The sequence below is a fragment of the Astyanax mexicanus genome, chromosome 20 (assembly GCF_023375975.1).
Source record: "Astyanax mexicanus isolate ESR-SI-001 chromosome 20, AstMex3_surface, whole genome shotgun sequence".
Taxonomy (NCBI): Eukaryota; Metazoa; Chordata; class Actinopteri; order Characiformes; family Acestrorhamphidae; genus Astyanax; species Astyanax mexicanus.
In genome coordinates, this window is record NC_064427.1 from 25015539 (window position 1) to 25040061 (window position 24523).

Here is a 24523-nt window from a genome sequence, read left to right on the forward strand (position 1 = left end):
TGAAATTTTACTTGAAATTAGATTAAAAGGTAAGCAAAAATTTTGTTTAAAAAACATTATGCACTAAAAATGAAAGTTTTGGGCAAAACTACAAAACAACAGAACAAAATGAAACATTGATCCAAAAGCAGAATAGTAACATTTTTTTGTAGCTTGATATATTACTTAAAAAGAGTTGAAAAAATTTAAAGTAATGATTACTAGAAATTATTGATGCACAAAGACAATAAGAATACCGAACTCATTTTTCGAAGGTTACTATACAAGTTGAAATGAACTGAAAAGACCACTGAAGAAATGGTCACTAGAAATTAGTGACACACTCAAGTTTAAAGTCTGGGTCAAAAATCAAACCTGTGCTAAATAAACTTTTGCCCGAAGACCAAATTCCTAAAGTAGAAAATAATGCAAAGATTTACCAAATATTAATATAAACATTGTTAAAATTAATGATGCACAAAAAACGCAAAATTTGTTGTAAAAAGTTATAAGTAATACCCAGAACATTTTTCTGCATGTTAATATTCTCGTAGTAGTAGAAGTAGTAGAAAGGTTAAGCAAAAATTGGAAAGGAAAAGTTAGTTTAGGCTGAAAATTAAAAAAAAAAAAAAAAAAACTAATCTTTGTACAAAGGTTGAAAACTAAACACATTTTTTAGAAGTTAACATGTAAGTAAAAACATTTTGAAAAGCTAAGAAAAATGTACAAGTATTTTTTTTCGCAGATTTTTAATGATTTTGTTTTCTTGATATCAAAAAAAAGCAATAACAACTATCATATGAATAAACAAATTATTGAACATTGAATATTGTTAACATCCCTGGAGACATACCAACAAAATGCTGTATGATTTCATATAAATCAGTCATAGTTCAGTATAAATTAAAATTTTCAATAATGTATTACTGATATATATATATATATATACATATATATATAGAGAGAGAGAGATTTTTTTTATTCAGTATTTTGTCATATCATCAGGAGTATTGTTATCACGAAAATACCATAAACTTTTGTCATATTTTGTCATCAACTTGTGTGAGATCCGACTTCATAGGTAACTGAAATAGAGCATAACAGTGTTCAGCCAATGTGATACTTGTTTCACTATGATGCTTCATGCTTGTGCTATAAGACACTTTTGGGAATCACAGCCAAATGCAGTGTTAAATGCAGATGCTCACCTGTAGCTATACAATAAAACCCATCTAAAAAAACATACTCCACAGCAATGATTTACTGATCTACTGTGATACAGGAATTCAGTTTTTTTCTAGTTTTATTCTTTACCTCTCTCCCAGAAAACACCCATAACAATATATCAGACAGCTAAGAGACATAAAAAACACTAGCTATAATCTACCCAGTCAGGAGGACTGTGAGACGGTAGTTAACAATGCAGGACCTCAAAATGCACCCCAAGGGCCAAGCAGGCCTCAGCTTTCAATGACCACTGAGAACCTCCTGAGGCATCACATTACTGCTGGCCTGAGACCAGCTGACTCTCTGGAACAGACAGAATTTGTGGGCAACACTAAAAAAGTTCCTACACTAAAATACCTGAAGATTTTAATGGTTGTTTGTAGTCTTTGTAATGAAGAATGTTTTATACAGTACAGTGTTTGAAGTTATCTTCTCAGAGAAACATGTTTTCACCGTATTTAAACAGAACCAGCTTCACCAACAATAGTTCACATCCAGTTAGAGGGTAGTTAACATTAGCTTAACTAGTGAACATCTAGTTACATCAGATAGAGTAGTTAACATCTAGCAAACATCAGGAACATTACAGTAGCTAGCATCTAACTAACATGAGCTTGAGTAGTTAATATCTAGCTAACATCCGCTTGACTTATTATCTGCGGTCCAATCTGAAGGGAGCTGCCCAACTAGGCAGCATTTTCAGGCAGCATAGGCGCGCTCCCGAGAAAAGGACTGTCCCATTCGGAAGGTAGCATGTGCTGCCTTATTTTACCCCGATTCTGAAGGCAGCGTGAGATGTATCCTTCACGGCGAAGGCAATCCCATGATGCATTTCACCAGCTCAGAGTTCCAGCGCTCAGATTTAAAAACATGGCGGACGGAGCCAGCACTGCGAGGGAGTTTCTGTACAAATGTAAGTAAATTCCTCCTGTATTTCCACTCACCGCTGCGTGGGTTTATCAAACTAGCATATTTTAGACTGTTTTAAGTTGTTTTCCATTGTTGTTTTCGCCTGTACTTTATTTAATGTAAGACCTGACCAGCGGAAGCTACCGTTAGCTTATCGTGCTAATTTACCGGGTAAGCTAACACGCATCTAGCTGACTTACAGAGTACCAAACGCGGCTGCAGCACTGAGGAAACCCCCGCTAGGAAACAAAGATACCCTGGCCATCCAGTATAAAAGGTTTTAACTGTTTTAAGTCACTGTTATGTATAACTAAGTGATTGACTGTGTAAATAGTTTAATTGTTAGAGGGAATAACTGTAGACTAACCTGTAACTCAGTGATTTAATGCGTAAATAGTTTAATTGTTAGAGAAAATAACTGTAGAATAACCTGTAACTCAGTGATTTAATGCGTAAATAGTTTAATTGTTAGAGGGAATAACTGTAGAATAACCTGTAATTCAGTGATTTAATGTGTAAATAGTTTAATTGTTAGAGGGGAATAACTAGATTTACCTGTAACTGAGTGATTTACTGTGTAAATAGTGGAATTATGAGCGTGTTCTCCATAAACCGCTGTTACTAATTCAGATTTATTTTTTCCACAGGGATGAACGTGGGCCGGGGAAGGTGAACTCTGGTCAGACCGGCTGGAGGCAGCGTTAGCTCCCTTTATGAATAGTTTTTTTTTTCTTTGAATGTAATAAAGTTTTCTCTCTTAACATTATTATTTTTGCTTGCTGTGTTTTTATTGTCACTATGCTTATTGTAGTATCACATCTCAACTAGTGGGTATGGGTAAATAAAATAAAAAATAAAGTTTATGAATCATGTTATGTTCGTGTTTTATGCAACTAAAAGGTAAAGATAAATTAGCTGACTATGTATGAATGTACTATTGAGTGAAACGTAGCTTAGTTTGATAATTTAGCTCTGATGGCTCATACAAAATATTTATTATATTATGGTTTCATTACTCATGCATTTCTACGAAGCATCTAATCAAAAATAAACTAAATACATAAATAAAACTGACCATACTCTGAGAATGAAGTGAGGAAAAGTGTATAATTAAAGTAAATCATGAATATTTAAATATCTGTAATATTTGGATCAGTAAAAGAGAAATAGCTGCCGCTGCATTGAGATTTATCCCGAGGTAAGTGATCATTAACTTTAGTTATTTATAAACAGCTCACGAGCACAGTGCGCTAGACGTGATGACGTATGCTAACTCCAGAGCGTGTCCCGAATGCGCTGCCTTATAAGATCCCTTATGGGTGAAAATGCTGCCGAACGAGGGAGCTGCCTTTGAAGGCAATGACTACCTAGGCAGCTGCCTTCAGATTGGACCGCAGCTATTAACTTCGATCTAATATGAGCTTGAGTAGTTAACATCTACCAAACATCAGCAACAATAGAGTATTTAGCATCTAGCTAAGATGAACTTAATAAAGTTAATATCTAACTAACATCAGCTGGAGTAGTTAACAATTAACTGACATAAACTTCAGTAGTTAACATCTAACTAACATAAACATGGGTAGTTAACATGTAGCATGTACTTGAGTATTTAATATCTAACTAAGATTAACTTGACTAGTTAACATTTAAATAACATGAACTTTTGTAGTTAGCATGTAACTAACATGAACTTGAGTATTTAACATCTAACCTGAGTTTGAGTAGGTAACAACTAATTGACATCAGCCTAAGTAGTTAACATCTATTGATCCTGTACTGTAGCTGATGCTAGTTAGATTTTAACTACTCAAGTTCATGTTTGCTAGATGTTACCTTCTCAAGCTGATGTTTGCTAGATGTTAATTACTCAAGCTCATGTTCGATAGATGTTAACTACTCAAGCTCATGTTCGATAGATGTTACCTACTTAAGCTCATGTTAGATAGAAGTTAACTACTCAAGCTGATGTTTGCTAGATGTTATCTACTCAAGCTTATGTTTGTTAAATGTTAACTACTCAAGTTCATGTTCAATAGATGTTAACTATTTAAGCTGATGTTTGCTAGATGTTAAGTACTCAAGCTCATGTTCGATAGAAGTTAACTACTCAAGCTCATGTTCGATAGAAGTTACCTACTCAAGCTCATGTTCGATAGATGTTACCTACTCAAGGTCATGTTCGATATAAGTTAACTACTCAAGCTCATGTTCGATAGATGTTACCTACTCAAGCTCATGTTTGCTATATGTTACCTACTCAAGGTCATGTTTGCCATATGTTACCTTCTCAAGCTCATGTTCGATAGATGTTACCTACTCAAGCTCATGTTCGATAGAAGTTAACTACTCAAGCTCATGTTCAATAGATGTTACCTACTCAAGCTCATGTTCGATAGAAGTTAACTACTCAAGCTCATGTTCAATAGATGTTACCTACTCAAGCTCATGTTCGATAGAAGTTAACTACTCAAGCTCATGTTCGATAGATGTTACCTACTCAAGGTCATGTTCGATAGAAGTTAACTACTCAAGCTCATGTTCGATAGATGTTACCTACTCAAGCTCATGTTTGCTATATGTTACCTACTCAAGCTCATGTTTGCCATATGTTACCTACTCAAGCTCATGTTCGATAGATGTTACCTACTCAAGCTCATGTTCGATAGAAGTTAACTACTCAAGCTCATGTTCAATAGATGTTACCTACTCAAGCTCATGTTCGATAGAAGTTAACTACTCAAGCTCATGTTCAATAGATGTTACCTACTCAAGGTCATGTTCGATAGAAGTTAACTACTCAAGCTCATGGTCGATAGAAGTTACCTACTCAAGCTCATGTTCGATAGATGTTACCTACTCAAGGTCATGTTCGATAGAAGTTAACTACTCAAGCTCATGTTCGATAGATGTTACCTACTCACGCTCATGTTTGCCATATGTTACCTACTCAAGCTCATGTTCGATAGATGTTACCTACTCAAGCTCATGTTCGATAGAAGTTAACTACTCAAGCTCATGTTCAATAGATGTTACCTACTCAAGCTCATGTTCGATAGAAGTTAACTACTCAAGCTCATGGTCGATAGAAGTTACCTACTCAAGCTCATGTTCGATAGATGTTACCTACTCAAGGTCATGTTCGATAGAAGTTAACTACTCAAGCTCATGTTCGATAGATGTTACCTACTCAAGCTCATGTTTGCTATATGTTACCTACTCAAGCTCATGTTTGCCATATGTTACCTACTCAAGCTCATGTTCGATAGATGTTACCTACTCAAGCTCATGTTCGATAGAAGTTAACTACTCAAGCTCATGTTCAATAGATGTTACCTACTCAAGCTCATGTTCGATAGAAGTTAACTACTCAAGCTCATGGTCGATAGAAGTTACCTACTCAAGCTCATGGTCGATAGAAGTTAACTACTCAAGCTCATGGTCGATAGAAGTTACCTACTCAAGCTCATGGTCGATAGAAGTTACCTACTCAAGCTCATGTTCGATAGAAGTTAACTACTCAAGCTGGTGCTTGCTAGATATTAACTACTCAAGCTCATGATCAGTAGACAGTAACTACACAAGCTCATTTTTAAAAGATGCTAAGTACTCAAGCTGATGTTTGCTAGATGTAACCTACTCAAGCTGACGTTTTTAATATGTCAGTTATCATATATCATTTTTTTTTTGCAGTAGTGCATTATTGTTTTTTTTTATTTTATGTTTTGTCATACCACCATATCGAGTATTGTATCGCAAAAATACCATGAAATATTGTTATTACTATTATTTAAAAAAAATTTCTCCCTCCCCTACAGTAACTGTAGCTGATTTTTCTTCTGTTGATCAGTATTTCTCAAACCTGGTCCTGGAGGCACCCTGCTCTGCACATGTATCTAATAAAGAGTCATTTACTGTAAGTGGTTTGGGTCTAGAAGTCATAATTCACAAAAAAAAAAAATAAACGTTTGAGACATATCTAAGCAGGCAAATTCACTCTAACCATTCACTCTAACTTAATATAGCTGTCACATCAATTTTCATACTATGTTAATGTTCCTTTGGTATAAAATTACCTTTTTTACCTCAGGGTTTTGTTTTAAAGTAATGAAATCCTGTCAGGTAGCGTGTAATGTGTTTGTTTTTAGCATTAGCTCTGACAGCCAGTGCTACGTTCGCTCACTGACAAAAACAACGGTAGCCTAACCAAACACTACTGCGCTCTGCTGTGCAGCACTAAATCAGTATTACAGATCTTGTGCCTCGTATGAATCATTCTGTTGAGGTACTTTTCCAGTCTCAGTGGAAGAGGAGTCAGGGGACAGGGATGTTTTATTATTTTTTCCTCTGTCGGCAGTGATAGCGCTGGGGATTGTCTCATGCTATCAGTATGAAAAGTTCAGAGCCTTCAGTTCTTTTCATGCGGCTCCTGTAACACAGCACCCGCAGCAATTAGCTCAGTTAAGACTCAAGGTAAGGCCACAGCTGAGTGGAGGTGGTCAGAGAGGTGTGCGGCGTGATGCCCTGAGGAGAGCAGGGCTGACAGGAAGTGAGCTGGGGAAGCCGAGTCCTTGGGCTTTCTGAACGACTCCCCGGTTGGCGTATAATGCTCTATTTAGCTGCCGAGTAATTCCCTACATGCCCATTTTTCATAGCCTCTGCTGTCTGAGAGACAAAAATTGTGGAGTTTGAAGGAGTGGTGCTCAACGCTACAGTCTTACTGTAGTGAACTTTAGCTATCCAGGTCATGTGCTTAGCAAAGAAGCAAAAAAAAAAAAGGTTCTGTATGGTACCAAAAAATAAGCAGAGCTCCTTTGTATATGGTAAAGAACAGATATGGTCTGTAAGCATGAAACAATTAAAGAAAAAATAAATAAATAAATAAATAAATAAAATGCTTCTCTGGCGAGCTTTTGTTTACACTCCTCCCCCGTCTCTGTCGTGCTTGGCGTGACTTTAGTTTCCGCACATTTTCCTTATTTCCGCCCGTTCTTTGGCTCCCTATCACCTTATAAGTGTGTTTTTTTTCCCGGCCGTGTTCCAATTTACTTGCCGGGGCAGCGATAGTGTATTGGGCCGTGACACTGACGACACGTGAGGAGCGGTGTTTATTTATTTATTTATTAATTCCTTTCTTCTTGTGTTTACCTGCTTTGAGATAAACTGTTCTGCAATTGGGTTCAACAACCTATAGCAGGTTGTTGAACCAACCTGTAGTCTGTAGCACTCCATCTCATTACACTTCAATTTCCAAAACAGAATTTAATTTTTATGGCCCGCCACGTAATGGCTTGGAAAATATCTGGCTCTACTCTAACTTAGGGTTGTCACGATACCAGAATTTTTACTTCGATACCGATACCGACTGCAGTATCACGATTCTCGATACCAAAACAATCCTTAAAAGAAGAAAAAAAACACAACAATAAAATTGTCTGAACATGAAAACTACTAAAAACATCTACTGTGACACGTTGGTGCGCTTATCAACCCCTGAGGTTGTAATGTACCAGTTATTTTATATGTTATGTTGTTGCTATTTTATTAAAAAAAGTAATATGACACCTATGTCTTAAGGCTGAGTGTTACAGTGTTACAGTGATTTCATCACAGGTAGGTTGATTTCAATTTTGCGTCTTCCTAAGAACAGCTGTTGAGAAATCTCTGAAACTCACAGTCTTGCATGGCTTATGTCTTTATTACTGTATTTATCTAATTAGCAGTAGATTTGTCACTGACAGCTGTCTGTAGTTACGATGAGCTGTGATATCAGCACAATATGCTCCAGTACTTTGACATACAGGACCAAAGGTAGCGTCTTCTGAGGTACAATCATAATGGGTACATTTACACACTTTGCTCCTTCTGTTTTCATGGATGCTGTAGCGTGAGCTGTATGGTCTATTATACCCGATTTTACTTTAACCACATTTCCTCCTATCAAGGTGGACCATGAGTGTGATTCAGAGAAAACACATTAGTAACACCTTTCTACCCCCCCACCGCCCCATCTCTCTCTCTCTCTCTCTCTCTCGTTCTCTGTTCATAATCAGGTGCTGTTCACGGCAAATTTCCATTTCATTCCAGTGCGGCCAAATGTCCACATTACTGGGTTTGAAGCTCATTCAGCCATAAATGATTATATTCCTCTAATAAACACAGGAGTCCTCTCAGATGGCCTGACTGGGCTGCGTTAATGCATCCAGCACAAGGGGCTGGGAGGGGGGGGGGGGGGGGGGTGGGGGTTGAGGGCGGAGAACCCGCTCATAAAAATCTCAGTGAACCACGGCGAATGGGATCCTTTCATATTTCCATAATGTGCTCCAGTCAGCCTAACCATGATCTGGCAAACAGTGAGGGCGAGTCGGCAGACGAGTGCAGGTCACCCAGGTCCTCAAGAGCCCCCATTAACCCCTAAATGCATCAAATAACCCATGACCTCTCATCCCCCCCCCCCCCCCCCGTCTAATATATCTGATTTCTCACAGTGACAAATATCAGAATATAACCAAATCTATTTTTGCCATACATATGTGAAACCTTCACACAATTAAAAGGGTGAATCAGTGCAATTATGAAAGGAGTCAAATTATGTAACACGTCAAATTATCAATATATTGCCCGATTCTATCACAATAAGAGTCCCAAGCAATTATACAATTCTGAAAAAAAAAAAATGTTTAAAGATCACTTTAGTTTCTGTATCAGTTTCTTTGATTTTGCTACTTATAGGTTTTTTGTTATAGTAAAACAAACATTTCTCCCAAATTCCAAATAAAAGAATTTAAGCAGTTCAGTTGGTTTGATGGCTTGTAATCATCCATCTTCCTCTTGATCATATTACAGAGTCAATTTGGTGAAACAAAGAAACTCATAATTTTTAAGTGGTCTCTTATTTTTTTCCAGAGCTGTATGTTTTCGTAATATATGTGCACAGTGGTGCTTGAAAGTGGGTAAAACTCTACATTTCTGTATTTCTGCATATAGCTGATGTAAAATGTTTTTGGATTTTTCTAAAAGTCCTAAAAGTACACTGGATAAAAATAGAAATAGTAATAAAAGTAGCAAAGTAACTTACAACAAACCAAAGCCAGATAACCTTTGGTCTTTATTACAGCCACTGTAGAAAAATCTACTCTGCTTCTGCTTCTTTAGGCTGCGCTGTAAACTCAATGAAGGCAGTCTGAGACACTTGGTCTGGGAGATATGTGCAGGTCTACCAAATAATGGTGTCTGGCTCCACCTCTGGCCTTAAGTGCTTAGACTCTTGTTGCAAATTTGATAACATGGAAGACATTTTTGTATTCAATTCCATAAAATGGAAGGAAATGGAACCATGGTGTACATGTTTAATACAGGCATTGGCTAAAAATGTAAGCCCTTTAATCATATTATCACTTTGCCAAAACATTGTGTCTTTTTGACGTACTATACCTGAAATGTCATGATGAATACATTTCTGGACCACAGTCTTTTGATGATAGTACCAAATAGATCAAATTCACCAAATTTATTGATGATAGTACCAAACAGAAATGTTCCAACTCAGAATAAAATGCTGTCATCTAATGCCAGGTACGATTTTTTTCAACCCTTTTTCCGTAAAATTGCCTTTTTTGGAGATTTTTGTTCACCAGTGATGATATGAGACCACTATCACTGAACACTGAACAGGAACCAGTATAAAGTAAGTGTTGTGAGTGCAATATATTCAACCATAAAAGGAGCTTCACATGGGAATGGGAATGGCTATCGCTTAGAGTCGATCTGTCTTCAGTGAACAATTTTGCCAAACGCCTTTGAACCATCGCCATCCTCCCCTCCCAACTCTTCCCAATCCTCAGACCTCCTTTCTAGAGAGCCCCCCGCTGAGCCGCTCTTCCCGGCTCCTTCTAAATCCCTCACCTCCACAGGCCCACCCTGCTTATTTGCAAGTGCTTTTTTACCCTGTGTAACTTCAGCTCTCTCAGTGTGAGCTCTTACCCACGCACTTCAAACTCCTCCGGCAGAGCCTACATTCTCCACCAGTGTAGACTCCGAATCAGGCAGGGGCAGACAGAGCGAGAGAGATTGAGAATAAGAGAGAGAGAGAGAGAGAGAGAGAGCACTCAAGCCTGGACACATGACCTGCTGACTTTGAACCAATAACCAGTCATTACCTTCCATTTTTCAATGACCATTACTTAGACACCTGGCTAACCCCTGTCATCAAGGCCTAGCGCTACACAAAACAGACTCCCTGTGGTTTAAAACCATCAAAAGTCTGGATTTCTGTATCTGTATCTGTGTGTGTGTGTAACTGTGAGAGTATGTGAGTCTCTCTCTCTCTCTCTCTCTCTCTCTCTCTCTCCAAGAGGGTTAAAGCCAGGGCAGAAGGAGGATCATCTATAGAGGGTCACATAAATGTCTCTCCCCCTTTGGTTAGGCTAAGGGAAAAAAGAACAGTGGTTGGAGCCGGAGGTGCCCTAGGCCAGCATAAAGCCCGGATTTAGCTGAGCTGCTGTAAATCGCTTGGTCGATTTGGCAAAGCTGGGCTCAGTCCCTTGCTCTGATGCTCTGACAGTGGTTAAAGGGGCATAGAGCAAGAACTGAAAACAAACCATCTCGACAGAAATGAAGTTCTCAGGTTTATCTCAAACAGATGCTGTTGAACGTTTGCAGCGAAGTGTCTCAGAAGATTAAAGACTATGAGATTTGGAGAGTGGGTAGAGGTGTTCAAAATATAAAAATATCAGAATATATGCTGTCAACTTTAACACTAAAATTTGTAACGAACAGATACATACTTTTAACGCACCAGCAAAAGAGCCTGTGCTGGTTTACTATGTTTTTTTTTTTTTTTACAGAGCCAAAGACATATGAGAGTTATTAGCTTTTTTTAAAACGGTATTTAGAGATGTAAACACAGCATCCTTACTTCCCAGAGGTTCAGAAGCTCGATTATAGACATATATGCCACCTGATGATACTGTAGGGCTAATGCATACATGGCTCTGCCCACCTAAAGATAGGGCCAATGCTTAGATACTTGTACCACCTAATAATGTGGCCAATGCTTATACAGGCTTATATGTACCAACGCTGTATTGTCTCTTCGTTTTGATGATCAAGTTAATATATACATGGCTGCAGCACATACTGCCCATCTCTAATTGCAGGAATTTCATATTACATGCAATGTAACTCAATATTAAGTCTTTACACGCGTTCCACTTGAGAAGGTGACAGTATACATTTTCAATTGGATAGAAAATACATTTAAAGGACTATCAGGGATTATATTTCTGTAGTAACTAAGTAATAGTATGATCAGAATGTATCATCAGATATTGAGAAAACATGCTAAGTTTAGGCACTGGAATCTGCCAACTCCCTTTCCATCAGTCCCATTTCCACAGCCCAGGTTGCCAGGTATAGACAACAGCAGGAAAACAACAGCGTGCTGCAATCACGGAAATGGACGATCTGGCTATTTTTTTGCTGAACAGGTAATCACTGCACTTTAGTAAGGTTGCTTACCATAGCTGGGTCATTTACCACCACCACTAGCCACTGTGTGTGTCAATCTGGCAATCTGTGTGAGCTTTGCATCTTGTGGGGCAGAAAACCCCGTAAAAGTGTTTGGAAATTGGACTGATTGTATTATAGCCATTGATTGATTCTTTTATAATGTACAGTATTGCAAACAAAAACAATGACCTGAGAAATAAAACACAAACGTGCCTGACATCCAGTCATTTTCTGTATTGGTTATTATGCTGTTTATTCCATTCCACATTGCTACACTTATAACACAGTTATTTGCAGGTTGTACAATGTTACAGGTCTTTTTTTTTGCTATATATATGAAGTCGTCAGTAGTCAGTAAAGCGAGCAATGAATTCATTTATCATGTAAATGAAGCTTATTTGCCCACCCCTGCTGCAGGCTCAGAACAGAGCCAGACTGTCTCTCCGAACAGCTGCCGGGCTACACACTCATTTGACCCAATTATAGCGGAGACGCTGTAATCATGCAGTCAAGCGAAGACACTTATACACCAGAGCGATGTGTCCGTGTGTAAGGGAATGAAGCTAAATGTACCTCCTCTCAGTTTAGCTTGGAACTTCACCAAAAAACGAGAAGCTGCTTTAGAGTTTGTCACTTGCAGCAGCGTCGAGAGCCTTTCTGCCGAGCGGCTTTGATGTCAATGAGCGAGGAGAGTTCACAGCCGCACAACTTCATCTCACTTGCCGCTGAGAGGGGCTTGAAAAAGAAGCTGCCGCGGCTTTATTTGGCACAGATTTATACCTCCCCAGATGCGCCGCATGTTCGATATCACGCGAGGGCGCTTGTATTCCCGTGTGAATAAAAAATATTGGCCTGCGTAACAGGTGCGCCAGGAGCCGCGAGAGCGCGTTGTGGGGGCCGCATTGTCGCGGCAAAGGGCAGGTGCAGGTAAACACAATGTGGGGCCTCTCCCCACACTTCACAACAGGAAGCTGAATTGAGCCGTGACAGCGTACTGTCAACAGCGACTGCAGGCTGAGCGCATTCACAACAAAGGCCGCCGTGCACCCGCGGGGACCGCACCGCTATAGAGAGCGAGGAAAGAGAGAGAAAGAGGGAGAGAGAGAGAGAGAGAGAGAGAGAGGCGCCGTGAAGAGCGTTAACGTTCGCACAATACTGGCACACAACGCAGCCAATAGACAATGCCCACGGAGGTGGAAATCCGTTTGGAGGGAAAACACACAGTCGCTGATCTAAACATGAGGCAAATGGCTTTTCTCTGAGAGACGTTTCTCCATAGAGTGTCTGAACATGAACCTCACAAAGTCCCACAATGCAAAGCTTATCTGAGCACTCATCTTGTGATACTGAATGGATATAATGAGAAAACAAACACACACACACACACACACACACACACAAACACCTACACACATATATACGCACTTGTATTTTTGTGATACTTCCATTACAATGTAAGGGCAAAGGTTCATATATACATTCCAATGTATTACACTGTATATTGCCCATTTCATGCAGCTTTCATCTATATATACTAGGGGTGTCACGATCTCGATATTTTATCGAAATCGAATCGAAATGAGGTCACGATCTCGAGTATCGAAGTCAAAAAGAGGATCGACGATCCCTCCCGCGCGCGCTACGCAAATAGCGCAGCGCGCTACGCAAATGGCGCGGCACCAACACAGCGCATCCTATTCATTTAAATAGAGATAGCCACTGCATGAGCGCAGTCGGCGGGAGTGTGATCACTGTTTTTATCTGTCCAACGGGGGAGGGGGGGCGGGCTTTGGGCGCGCAGGTTTTGTATCTGTATCTAACGGAGGGGTGGGTGCGCGCAGGTGAGAGCGTGTGAACTCGCTGAAATGCGTGTGTCAGTGTGACTTGAGAACACTGACTATAGATCACAGTGAGGTGGATTAAAAATCTTAAACTTATAATTGACTACACCTCTTGCTTTCCATTGAATTAAAAAAACATCTTTCTCTCAGATAAAGTAAACACAAGCGTGTTTCTGACTAAAATAAAAGCTTTTCAGGAGAGATATAAGTTATGTGTAAATATTTATAAGACAATACCCACATCACTTATCTAACCAGCCTGTACTGATTTCTGCCCCCCAATAATGCTTTCAATAACCTCTTGTAACCCCTGGGAGCCAGGGGTTACACTCTAATAGCCTTTAATAGTCTTCAGTAGCCTTTAAAAGACTTACCTGGCGGCCGTGGTGTGTCCACTAAACTCCGTAGTTATAAACATCCTGAGGTTAGCAGCGCGCTAACTGAGCTGTTTATAATGTAATCCGAGCAGTGACTCCGTGTCGGCTGTTCTAACCTGCTGCTGTTAGCTGCTTGGGCTGAAAGATGAACTGTAGTGAGCTGTATTATCCGGTTAGTGGGGTTAAAACCTTTATTTGTTTACAGAAACAGTAAAAACGGACTGGCTGAGCTCTGTAGCCCGTGGCTGGGCTGTACTGAAGTAGTGACTGAGTGAAGAGAGCGGGGCTTGTGCTGCTGCTGCTAGTGGTTGGATGAAGAACTGCAGCTTCATGTAATGAGCAGTTTCACCAGCCATCCACACACAGCTCTGATAAACTGCTTGTTTTAATAGTGCACACTGTTGCTACCAAAAAAAGTCACTAGATGGCATTACCATATATATCTTAATAAATAATAATAATAATATTTATAATATGTATAATAATAATAATAATAATAAATATATTATTTAAATTTTATGAGGCATAAAATAATAACAAGAAAAAAAAACAAGAAAATCGAGAATCGAATCGAATCGTGACCCTTAAATCGAAAATGAAATCGAATCGAGGATTTAGAGAATCGTGACACCCCTAATATATACAGTACATATTTTTTACAGTTCTTTACAATTGATATAATGTGACTACTATTGAACAAAATGCTCCAAAATGACTGTGAATAAAGTCTAAAATAATAATAGTAAATTATTAACGAATAAATTAAATACTACCGTTTACATTGGCTTCCATTGTAGGTTAATTTCTTGTTATAATAAGATTTAGTAGCTTTTTATAGGTGGCAGTATGTATCTTCAATGATATATATATAAAACAAAAAATGCTTATATTGTATATGAATATTGACGATCAGAGAGCTGCTATATACAATGACAACAGGGAGAGCCAGTAAACACCAGGTTCAAGTTAATTTTTGGCCTCATTCACATAAATTAAAAGCTAGTAAGCTAGTAATTTAGCCTTTTTAGCCATTTAAATGCCCTAAACACATATTTTGCTAATGTATGCTGCACTTTAATGGCAGCTTTCTTCTTTCTTTGACAATCCTCAACACATAACAGCGTCTTGTTATACAGCAGTGATTACATTCAAGGAGCTCCTGTGAAATTAGAACAAAGAACTTTAGGTCTTCTGTCGTGTCCCTTTAAGAACAATACAGCTCTCTCTCTCTCTCTCTCTCTCTCTCTCTCTCACTGTCTCTGATGTGTACGTGCTCTATTATTTTTCACTTTGAATCTCTCTTTGGTCACTCGAGGGAATTGGGAGACCTTGAGATGTTATCCTGAGCCCAGTCTTAATGCAGTGTTCAGTGTGAGAGGGTGTAACTCACCCCGTTCTTTGGGTAGGCGATCCATCCTAGGTCACCCATTACAGAGCGCGAGTCCAGCAAGTTCACTGCAAGAGAGCAGAACACGGAAAAACGTCATTATACTGCTGCAGGAGATTACAGAACATGGGTCTATCACAGACAGACAGACAGACAGAGAGATAGACAGACAGACATGGATGGATGGATGGATGGATGGATGATGGATGGACAAATAGATGGATAGAATGAAGAAAGACAAACAGATATACTGACAGACAGAAATAATGGCAGAAAGGCAGACATACACAGATAGACAGACAGGCAGAAAGACACAGAAAGATAGGCAAAAATGCAGATGTGCAGACAGTCAGAGAAAGAGATAGGCAGAAAGGCAGATTAGCAGACAGACAGAAAGTCTGAAAAATAGGTAGAAATATGTGCAGAATGACAAGCAAGGAAGACATTCAGAGAGACAGAGGTAGAAAGGCATAAAGATAGTCAGACAGACAGAAAAATAGTCAGAAATGTAGCCAGAAAGGCAGACATGAAGACATACACTCGGATAGACAACAAATAGGCAGAAAGATGAGCAGAAAGGCAGATGTTCAGACAGACAGTCAGACAGACATACAAATAGGCAGAAAATAGGCAGAAAGACAGGCAAAAAGGCAGAAGACAAGCAAATAGGCAGAAAGAAGGACAGAAAAATGGGTAGAAAGGCAGATGTGCAATCAGACAAACAGACAGGATGGGCAGGAAGACAGGCAGAAAGGCAAACATACAGACACACAGACAGAAAAAAACAGGAAAATAGGCAGAAAAATAGGCAGTCAGACATCTAGATGGACAAAAAGTCAAACAGACAAGCAAATAGGCAGAAAAGCAGAATTGCATACAGACAGACAGACAGAAAAATATGCAGAAACAGGGATGAAAACCTTATTAGCCTGACATTGTAGAGTAATTACACTTGTATATGTAGTAGTAGTTATACAGTATAATTTTAGTTCTAATTACAGATTAATGTATAATATTATAATATTGTAATGACAATTAATTAATTAGTTTAAGAGGTTTGAAAGATCTAGGCTGCAATGCAACAAAAAAGAATAGAAAAAAAAAAACAGTTTAAATTCTACAATGAATGAATAGCCCAAAGGGTTCTCAAATGGTTCTACTAAGACAGGAAAATGTTCTTTGGCCTTTTTTAAGCCTTTTTTTTAGTGTTAGTGAATGAACCAACAGACATTTAGTGACTTCCACTGCAACTGAAGACATTTATGAAAAAGAAAGTAAAACAGTATTCCCATACGCATGCAGCACATTCCACAGCATAGATAAATGTCTTATTGTCAATTAACCTGTGAGAGCATTCAAATTACCCAGCCTGGTCTTTCTACAACTGAGAATCCTGCAAATGACTCGAGTCTGCGCTCATTAGGTGACCTTTGGAACGGTTGTCTGATTGTCACTGAGCTGGACTTTAATCAGGTGTTAGGTATCTGCAGCATTTAGCGCGGCGTTCAGCTCAATAAAACTCCTGCAGAAATCCTTACAGATTACACACACACACACACACACACACACCCCACAGTCACCAGGATCAACACACAGAGAAGATAACACATCACACACTTACAGAAATACAGCAAACTACAAACAAAAGCATACACTGCTTCTAGGGTGCTGGAGTAGCCCATATGACCCTTACAGTTAGAGAACTTGGGTATATCACAGACAGACAGACAGACAGACAGACAGATAGATAGATAGATAGATAGATAGATAGATAGATAGATAGATCAGTTGAACAACTACTGCTAAAGTTAGTATGCTAGCTAACTTGCCACTAATGTTAGTATGGTAGCTAACCTTAGTTTTCTTCCTGGTAACATTAGCTAACTTCCCGCTAACGGTAGTATGTTAGCTAGCTTGCTGCTAACCTTGGTTCTCTCCCTAAAAACGTTAGCTAACTCGCCACTAACGTTAGTATGTTAAATAATTCGCCGCTAATGATAGCTAGCTTTCCATTAACCTTAGTTTTCTCCACGGTAACGTTAGCCAATTCGCCACTAACATAAAACAGCATGTTAGCTAGCTCGCCACCTTACCTTACCAACCTTAGTAGCTAATGTTAGTAATGTTAGTGGCTAGCTCTCTGTTAACCTTAGTTCTCCCCCCGGTAACATTAGCTAACCTCCCACTAACGTTACTATGTTAGCTAGCTCCCCACTAACCTTAGTAGCTAATGTTAGTAATATTAGTAGCTAGCTCTCCGTTAACCTTAGTTCTCCCCCGGTAACATTAGCTAGCTTTTCGCTAACATTACTATGTTAGCTAGCTTGCCGCTTACCTTAGTTCTCTCCCTGTTAATGTTAGCTAACTCACTGCTAACATTAGTATGTTGCCTAGCTCGCCACTATTGTTAGCTAGCTCTCCACTAACCTTAGTTCTCTCCCCGGTAATGTTAGCTAACTCGCTGCTAACATTAGTACGTTAGCTAGCTTGCCGCTATTGTTAGCTAGCTCTCCGCTAACCTTAGTTCTCTCCCCTGTAATGTTAGCTAACTCACCGCTAACATTAATATGTTAGCTAGCCCGCTGCTAACCATAGTTCTCTCCCCAGTAATGTTGCTAACTCGCCCTTATCATGCTAGCTAACTCGCCACTAATGTTAGTATGGTAGCTTGCTTCCCAGTAATGTTAGTTAGCTCTCCGTTAACCTTAGTTCTCTCCCTGATAACGTTTGCTAACTCGCGGCTAAAGTTAGCATGTTAGCTAGCGCGCCACTAACCTTAGTTCTCTCCCCAGTTTAATTTGACATTTAAAGACTGTTTAGGGGACCCAAGGGAACCCTGTATTATCTGAAATCTGACTACTTTTCACACAATTTTGCAGAAAACCTGGAAATGCAATTCACTGAACTGACAAGATTCTGCTTAACTAAACCTATTAATGTAAAGTATATGGAATCACAGCCCACATAGTGTAGGAGATGACAACAGAATGTTTGTCATTTGTCATAAAGAATTATTTATGTTTAAAGAATTCTTATAAATTAAAGAATTCATAAGAATTCTTTAATGTTTGTCATTTGTCATAAAGAATTCTTTAATAAGCTTGATAAACTACAGTGTGGGGCGCCGAGTGGTCCAGTGGTCTAAAGAGCTGCCACTATGAGCAGGAGGTCACAGGTTCGAACCCCAGCTTGAAAAGAAGTGGTGGCTGTCTTCACCCTCCTGGTGTGTTGGGGCATTACTAGTGACAGGGGGAGTACTAATAAGTGGCCGTGTAAATTGGGAGAAAATGGGAAAAATTAAAAATAAACTGCAATGTGAATCCAAAACTATCCAGACTAAATTGCACAATACATTTAACACACAAAACTTGGCGCAGGCTCTGGTCCAGACCTTCAGGTGTGAAAACCTAAAACACTAGATACAGGTCCCTTCATTTTGGGTCTAAAGAACCTTCACTTTATATAAAGGTTATTTACCATTTCTTTCATTTTAAATACCCAAAGGACCTGTACTTGTTCAGAAGTTGCTTTACAAATTAAAATCTTCTATTTTAAGGGTAAAAATAACTGCATTTGAGGTAAAGGTTCTTTACAAATAAAAAGGTTCTTCAAACCTAATTCTGAATGTCTGAAGAACTTTAATTGATGAGCAGGTTTCTTTATCAATGGAAGATTTAAGCTTTAATGATAAAGGTCTAAATAACATTTGCTTGACTTTGTTTCAATTATCAATTTAAAGGTTTCTCATTTTTAAATTTAAGTGTCTAAAGAACTTTCACTTGATGTAAAGATTCTTGTCCAACTGATATGTTCTTTGATAAGTCTTAAGAGCTTTTCCTTGATTTAAAGTTGTTTTACTAATACAGGTTATTTCTAAAGACTTAAAGAACCTCTATTTTCTATAAAAGTTATTTACCTAATAGAGATCTTTCAATCTTAAAATATCTTTAAAAGATCTAAAGAGCCTTTACTTGACGAACGGTCGTTCAATATTTAAGCCAGTGCTTAAGGCAGGGTGCTGTAACACCTCCACTGTAACTCTGGAAGGGCATGTTAACGAGATGATTAGTTGAATCAGGTGTGTTGGGACATGGCTGTAAATTTGCAGGGCAGTGGGATGCCAGAACCAGCATTTAAGAATCCTGTTCTAAAGTCTGTTTTAAAGAACTTTCACTTGCTGTACAGTTTCTCACCAGCTGAAAGCTTCCTCACACAGATCGCATCTCTATTACAAAATAGTTCTTCTACAGCGTTCCTGAAGCACCATTTGAAGCCCTGTTATTTTGAGGAGTGCAGAATTGAACAGTGCTCTAGCCTATTTAAAGTGCTCTAAATTGGGGTTTGGACGGGTTGCACTTTGAATGGCAGGAGCGTTACTGGTGTACGTTGTTCCACTTAAAATGAAACATGTCCCGGGGAGAAGCACATCACGTAGATCTAATTAGGACAAAAGCAGACGTATAAAGTACTGAACTAGATCACGCAGGGGAGGGTATGTCCGTCCTACGGCGAATACGCAGATGAAAAGACGATGAATCCGGGGTCCGACGTGTGTGACAGGCTGTCAGTGGTTTAGCCGTAAGTGAATAATAATAAGGCACAATTGTGTGTCGAGGTTTTCTGTAAGAGACAAAGACGAGGGCAGGTGATCACGCCAGAACAAGACGCCAGACTGGTGCATGTCGACAACGACAGCGAGAACAGATTTAAGAAAAAGTATTTTACATTCGGCTGTTGTTCTCAAAGCAAGTATTTGTATGGGTTGCCTAGAAAAGTCTGGAAAAGCTGCTTCAAATGTTTCTTCAAACCATAGAAGAAGAACCACTTTTGGTTGCATTAAAAAAAAAACTTGCTTAGAATTGAATAGGCCTGACAATAACAACATTTTTTTTTGTTGGTGATATATTGTCCCAGAAATGATTGTGATAGACAATGCTATTCTCATTTTAAGACACAGTTCATATCGGGTATTTTAAGCATAAAATAAGGTAGCCAATAATAGCAGACCATTCTAATCCCACAATTCCAGCAGGTCTTGCCACTGTGTGGCAAACAAAAATGTCATTTAAAAAAAAAATATATATATATTTAATTTCTTTCAAAGTCAAGAGTCCTGGATATTAATCTACTAATCACACATCTTCTTTAAAATTGTACATTTGGGTGAATAAATAATAAAGTGCTTCCATTTTTCATATTTATAATGATTTAAATGAAGTGATTTAAATGAAGTGTCCGATAATAGGGGCTATAACGCTAGCTGCACTACGCTGAAACAGTAAAACATTAAGGAGGCGCACCTTCCTTAGCTAGCTAGTAATCATATCATTATTAAAATAATCTATTTGTGAATGAAATCTTAATAGATTTTGTTATCTAGTTATCTGTGTAAGAGTAAAATTACTAGACCCGCTATTGATTACTAGATTAATAAACCATCACTTGTAGTGAGAGCATGATCTGGTCTATATCTGACCCGGTTATCGAATATACTTCTTTTATTTGAGCTAAACTGCTGATCAAGCACAGTTTAATATGATATATTAGCCAGATATCATTCATTACCACAGCTATGAACTATGCTGTCTCTCCTGCTCCATGCTGTTTCCACGTGTGGTCTGTGCTGCGTTCACTGTTCGTAGCCATTCGACTCTGTTTACCACGTCTACATCTGCACTTCCAATCCCATTGAAAACACTGGGTTTGAAAGCAGAGTGTTCCAGCGTTGTGTATTAAAGCTGCTTCACACTGTACAGATATACGGAACACAGAAACACAGAATCTACTCACAGTATTTACTTTCTTGCTCCCATGACAGACAGCTCTGACCAATCAGAGGAGACAATGCGCTCACGTGGTTTATTAGTGCTCATTTTGGTGAGTTTTGGTTTCTGCCTGTGAAACCAAACCAAACAGAGGAAGAAAACTCTCCAAGTAATCAAACTCATCAACTGATCCAGACCATAGAAACCGACTAGAGGTGTGAAAACATGTGACAATAAAAAGTGTGTTAATGCAGTAGCTAACTAGCTAAATTTGGTATAGCTTGTACGACTCTTGCCAGCTTATATGGTTCTTTGTGTGCTAATATGTTTTCTTTTGTATTGCGGTTTTACAAAATATAAAAGTTTTACCAAATGAAAACATAAAAAAAGAGATTTATTTAGAACCTATGTATATGATTATTTTACTGTTCGTTATTTACAGCGTTAAAATGAACGCATTCATGCCATTTAAAATAGTTTAATATTTGCTTTGATAAAAATACTGTATATCAACCTATTAATAATATACAGTACTCTTGTTTTGTTATTGTGGTTAAATGTACAGAATGTTACTGTAATATTTACCACAGCAATTTACTAGATAATTCCTGTCAGCAGGTAAGCAGTATACGTTTCACAGTGTTTTTTTTTTTACAGTGTGTCTTTAATTGATGTTTTGCACCAATTAAAATGTTAAATCGTTTTTAGAAACGTTCATTTTACTGTATTTATTGCTTTACTCTTCAATTTCAAAGCTGTAAAGATTCCTGAGTTGTTGTAAGGGTCCTCTCGAGTTATTCTGAGACTGAATACGTGTTCAGATTGCCTGGAATAAACTGTACACAGTGCAGAGGAATGCATCCAAGCAAAAGATCCAAATAAATGCAAATTGCGTCCTCGTCCTCTCTCATTCCGACGGGCGCGGCAGATTGGAGCAGAGGTCACGGCTCCGCGAATCACAGAGTTGGTTAAAATTCTGCTGGGGTGAAGCCGTCCCGACTTTCAGGAGGAAAATAGCAGAAACTGTTATCCCGCCTCATCTGCCGTGGCATTGTGAACGCCAACGGAGGAGCACAGCCGCCCCTGTGGCCCACCATTCATTGTGGCACCGTCAAGCCTGCCATCAATCACCCTCTCCACATACCTGTCACACACCGTCCATATGCTGACTCCAACGCCTCATTTGAATATTTAGATATTCTATAAGAGAAAGCATTTAGACTACATGACAAATCACATCCATTACGCCTGTCTCACAAACTGCTAACTGTGCAGAAGAACCAAAACAACAACAGCAGCACTCTTTATCTTCTATATCAGATAATATGAGGAGATCTTCCTCACGCTAAGCCAAGACATCCAAAACAGTTTGGAAAACCTGTCAGAAAAACGTTTACACAGATTGGAAGGCCTGCTGGCGATTGGGCAGTGCTGATATGCATTCTTCAGAAAAAAGACTACAAAAAACACTTTTTTGATTAATTTAGATTTTTGATAGTGTGGACAGCAATAAACAAATGCTATCGGATTTTCTGAATACCTAAATTATATCCAGATTGATTTTTGATAGTCTGAACAGCAAAAAAGCATGTCAAATCTGATATTTTACTTCTCGAGATTTTTACATATTTCCATTCTATCCAGATTTTATCCTATTTTATAGTGTGAACAGCAAAAGAACAGCACGCAAAATTTTTTTTTTTTTTTTACATCTTAAGATGTATCCAGATCTTATTTGGTTTGATTTTCTATGGTTTGGACAGGAAATAAAACACAGAAAATCAGATTTTTACATATCTACACTTTATCTAGATTTTATCCTATTTTATAATGTAACCAACATAACTACAGCACATAAAACGTCACTTTTAACATCTCAAGATTTTATCCAGAATGTATTTGGTTTGATTTTCTATAGTTTGGACACAAAAAACACCTAAAACCGGATTTTTATATATCTTACAGTTTATCCAGATTTTATCCTATTTTATAGTGTGAACAGCAGAAGAACAGCATATAAAATGTCATTTTTACATCTCAAGATTGAATCCAGATTGTATTTGGGTTGATTTTCTATAGTTTTTAATTTGACTTCTCTTTGTTTTAATCATGTTTTATTATTTTATTTCCATTTGTATTGTAACATGTTTTTGTAATTTGACTTCTCTTTGTATTTTCAAATTTGTAAAGCACTTTTAATGACCACTGTGTATGAAAGGTGCTATATAAATAAACTTGACTTGTGTTGCCTCTGGACAAAAAAAAAATCACAGAAAATCGGATTTTACATATTTACATTTTATCCAGATTGTATCCTATTTTATAGTGAGAACAGCAAAAGAACAGCACAGAAAATTTTATTTATTTAATTTGCATACCTAGATTGTATCCAGGTTGATTGAACTGATAGTGTGATAGTGCAAAATCAGTTTATTGTATTCAGGTTTATTTTTTATCATTTTGACAGGAAAAAAAATCAGTCTGGACGCTCTGTCCACTCAAATCGGATTGCAAAGTGTCTTTATCTAACAATGTGCATCTCAAACAACAACCATGTCAAATCCAGACAGACAGAAGTGCGGGGGTCCAACAGCATGGGTACATAGTTATGGATGCCCACGTCGTTACCACAGCAACCCATGAAGATATGTTTGTGACGGCCAGACATGCAAATCTGATTTAAAAACTACATAGTACTACATAAGAAACTGTGTGGAAAGTCACCTTGAAAGATCAGACATCTGATTTAAAAATCTAAATAAAATATCTGATTCAACTTCAGTGTGACAATGCGTTAGCAAACTTGCTAATTAGCAAAAATTTTAAAACCCCTTAACAGGCCTTGACTCATATATGGCTATAAGTGTAGATGATCCAAAAAACCCTGTCTCTGTAGTAAAATAGGTCATTTACATTCTGAAAACATTAAGGGGTCTGAAAAGTTTTACAGGAAAGCTAAGAAGCTGATTACATTTTTGAACCAGGAGTAAAGGTTTAAAGTTATCCAAAAGCAGTATGTAAGACTGGTGGAGGAGAACATGCCAAAAACTGTGATTAAAACTGTGATTAAAAACCAGAAATCAAATATTGATTTCTGAACTCTTAAAATGTGATGAATATAAACTTTCTTTCTAATAAGTAATTCCTAATAATGTTCTTACATTTTTAAAGAAATATGGGTGAATGAGGACCTGTGTGTTTAGCAGAGAGTATAATTGAGTTTTTAATCAATTTAAAAGTTCTTTATGAAATGTTCTCACACTTGCAACAATAGTGTGACTTGATGACCCATGTCCTGTGGTTTATTAAAATGAGCGATTTTAAAATGCAGCACTGCATCTCTCTCTCTCTCTCTCTCTCTCTCTCTCTCTCTCTCTCTCTCTCTCTCTCTCTCTCTCTGTGTCTCTCTCTTTCAGCATATGTGAGGACACTGTATGGGTTGTGTAATGCCAGAGATGATGCATAGATGTCAGTGTGAGGCACACGCTGACAGAAACAGGTCTCTGCGTGCTGAGCGGCTGCGTCTTT

General features: G+C 38.3%; 1 protein-coding gene and 1 long non-coding RNA gene across 3 annotated transcripts in view; one reads left to right on the plus strand and one right to left on the minus strand.

Moving 5' to 3' along the window:
* Positions 1-24523, minus strand: part of LOC103045667 (ephrin type-A receptor 5) — a 382833-nt gene that overhangs the window by 353775 nt on the left and 4535 nt on the right. For both annotated transcript variants that reach the window (XR_007427358.1, XM_007254078.4), the window contains exon 2: positions 15234-15298. Coding sequence is in view for 1 of the 2 variants with exons in the window: in XM_007254078.4 (XP_007254140.2) it covers positions 15234-15298 (65 nt within the window). In the remaining variant the exon portion in view is untranslated. The remainder of the gene's footprint in view (positions 1-15233; positions 15299-24523) is intronic.
* LOC125784794 (uncharacterized) lies at positions 1655-2881 on the plus strand. The gene is made up of 2 exons (XR_007427370.1): positions 1655-2119; positions 2763-2881. It is a non-coding gene; the product is annotated as an uncharacterized LOC125784794 (long non-coding RNA).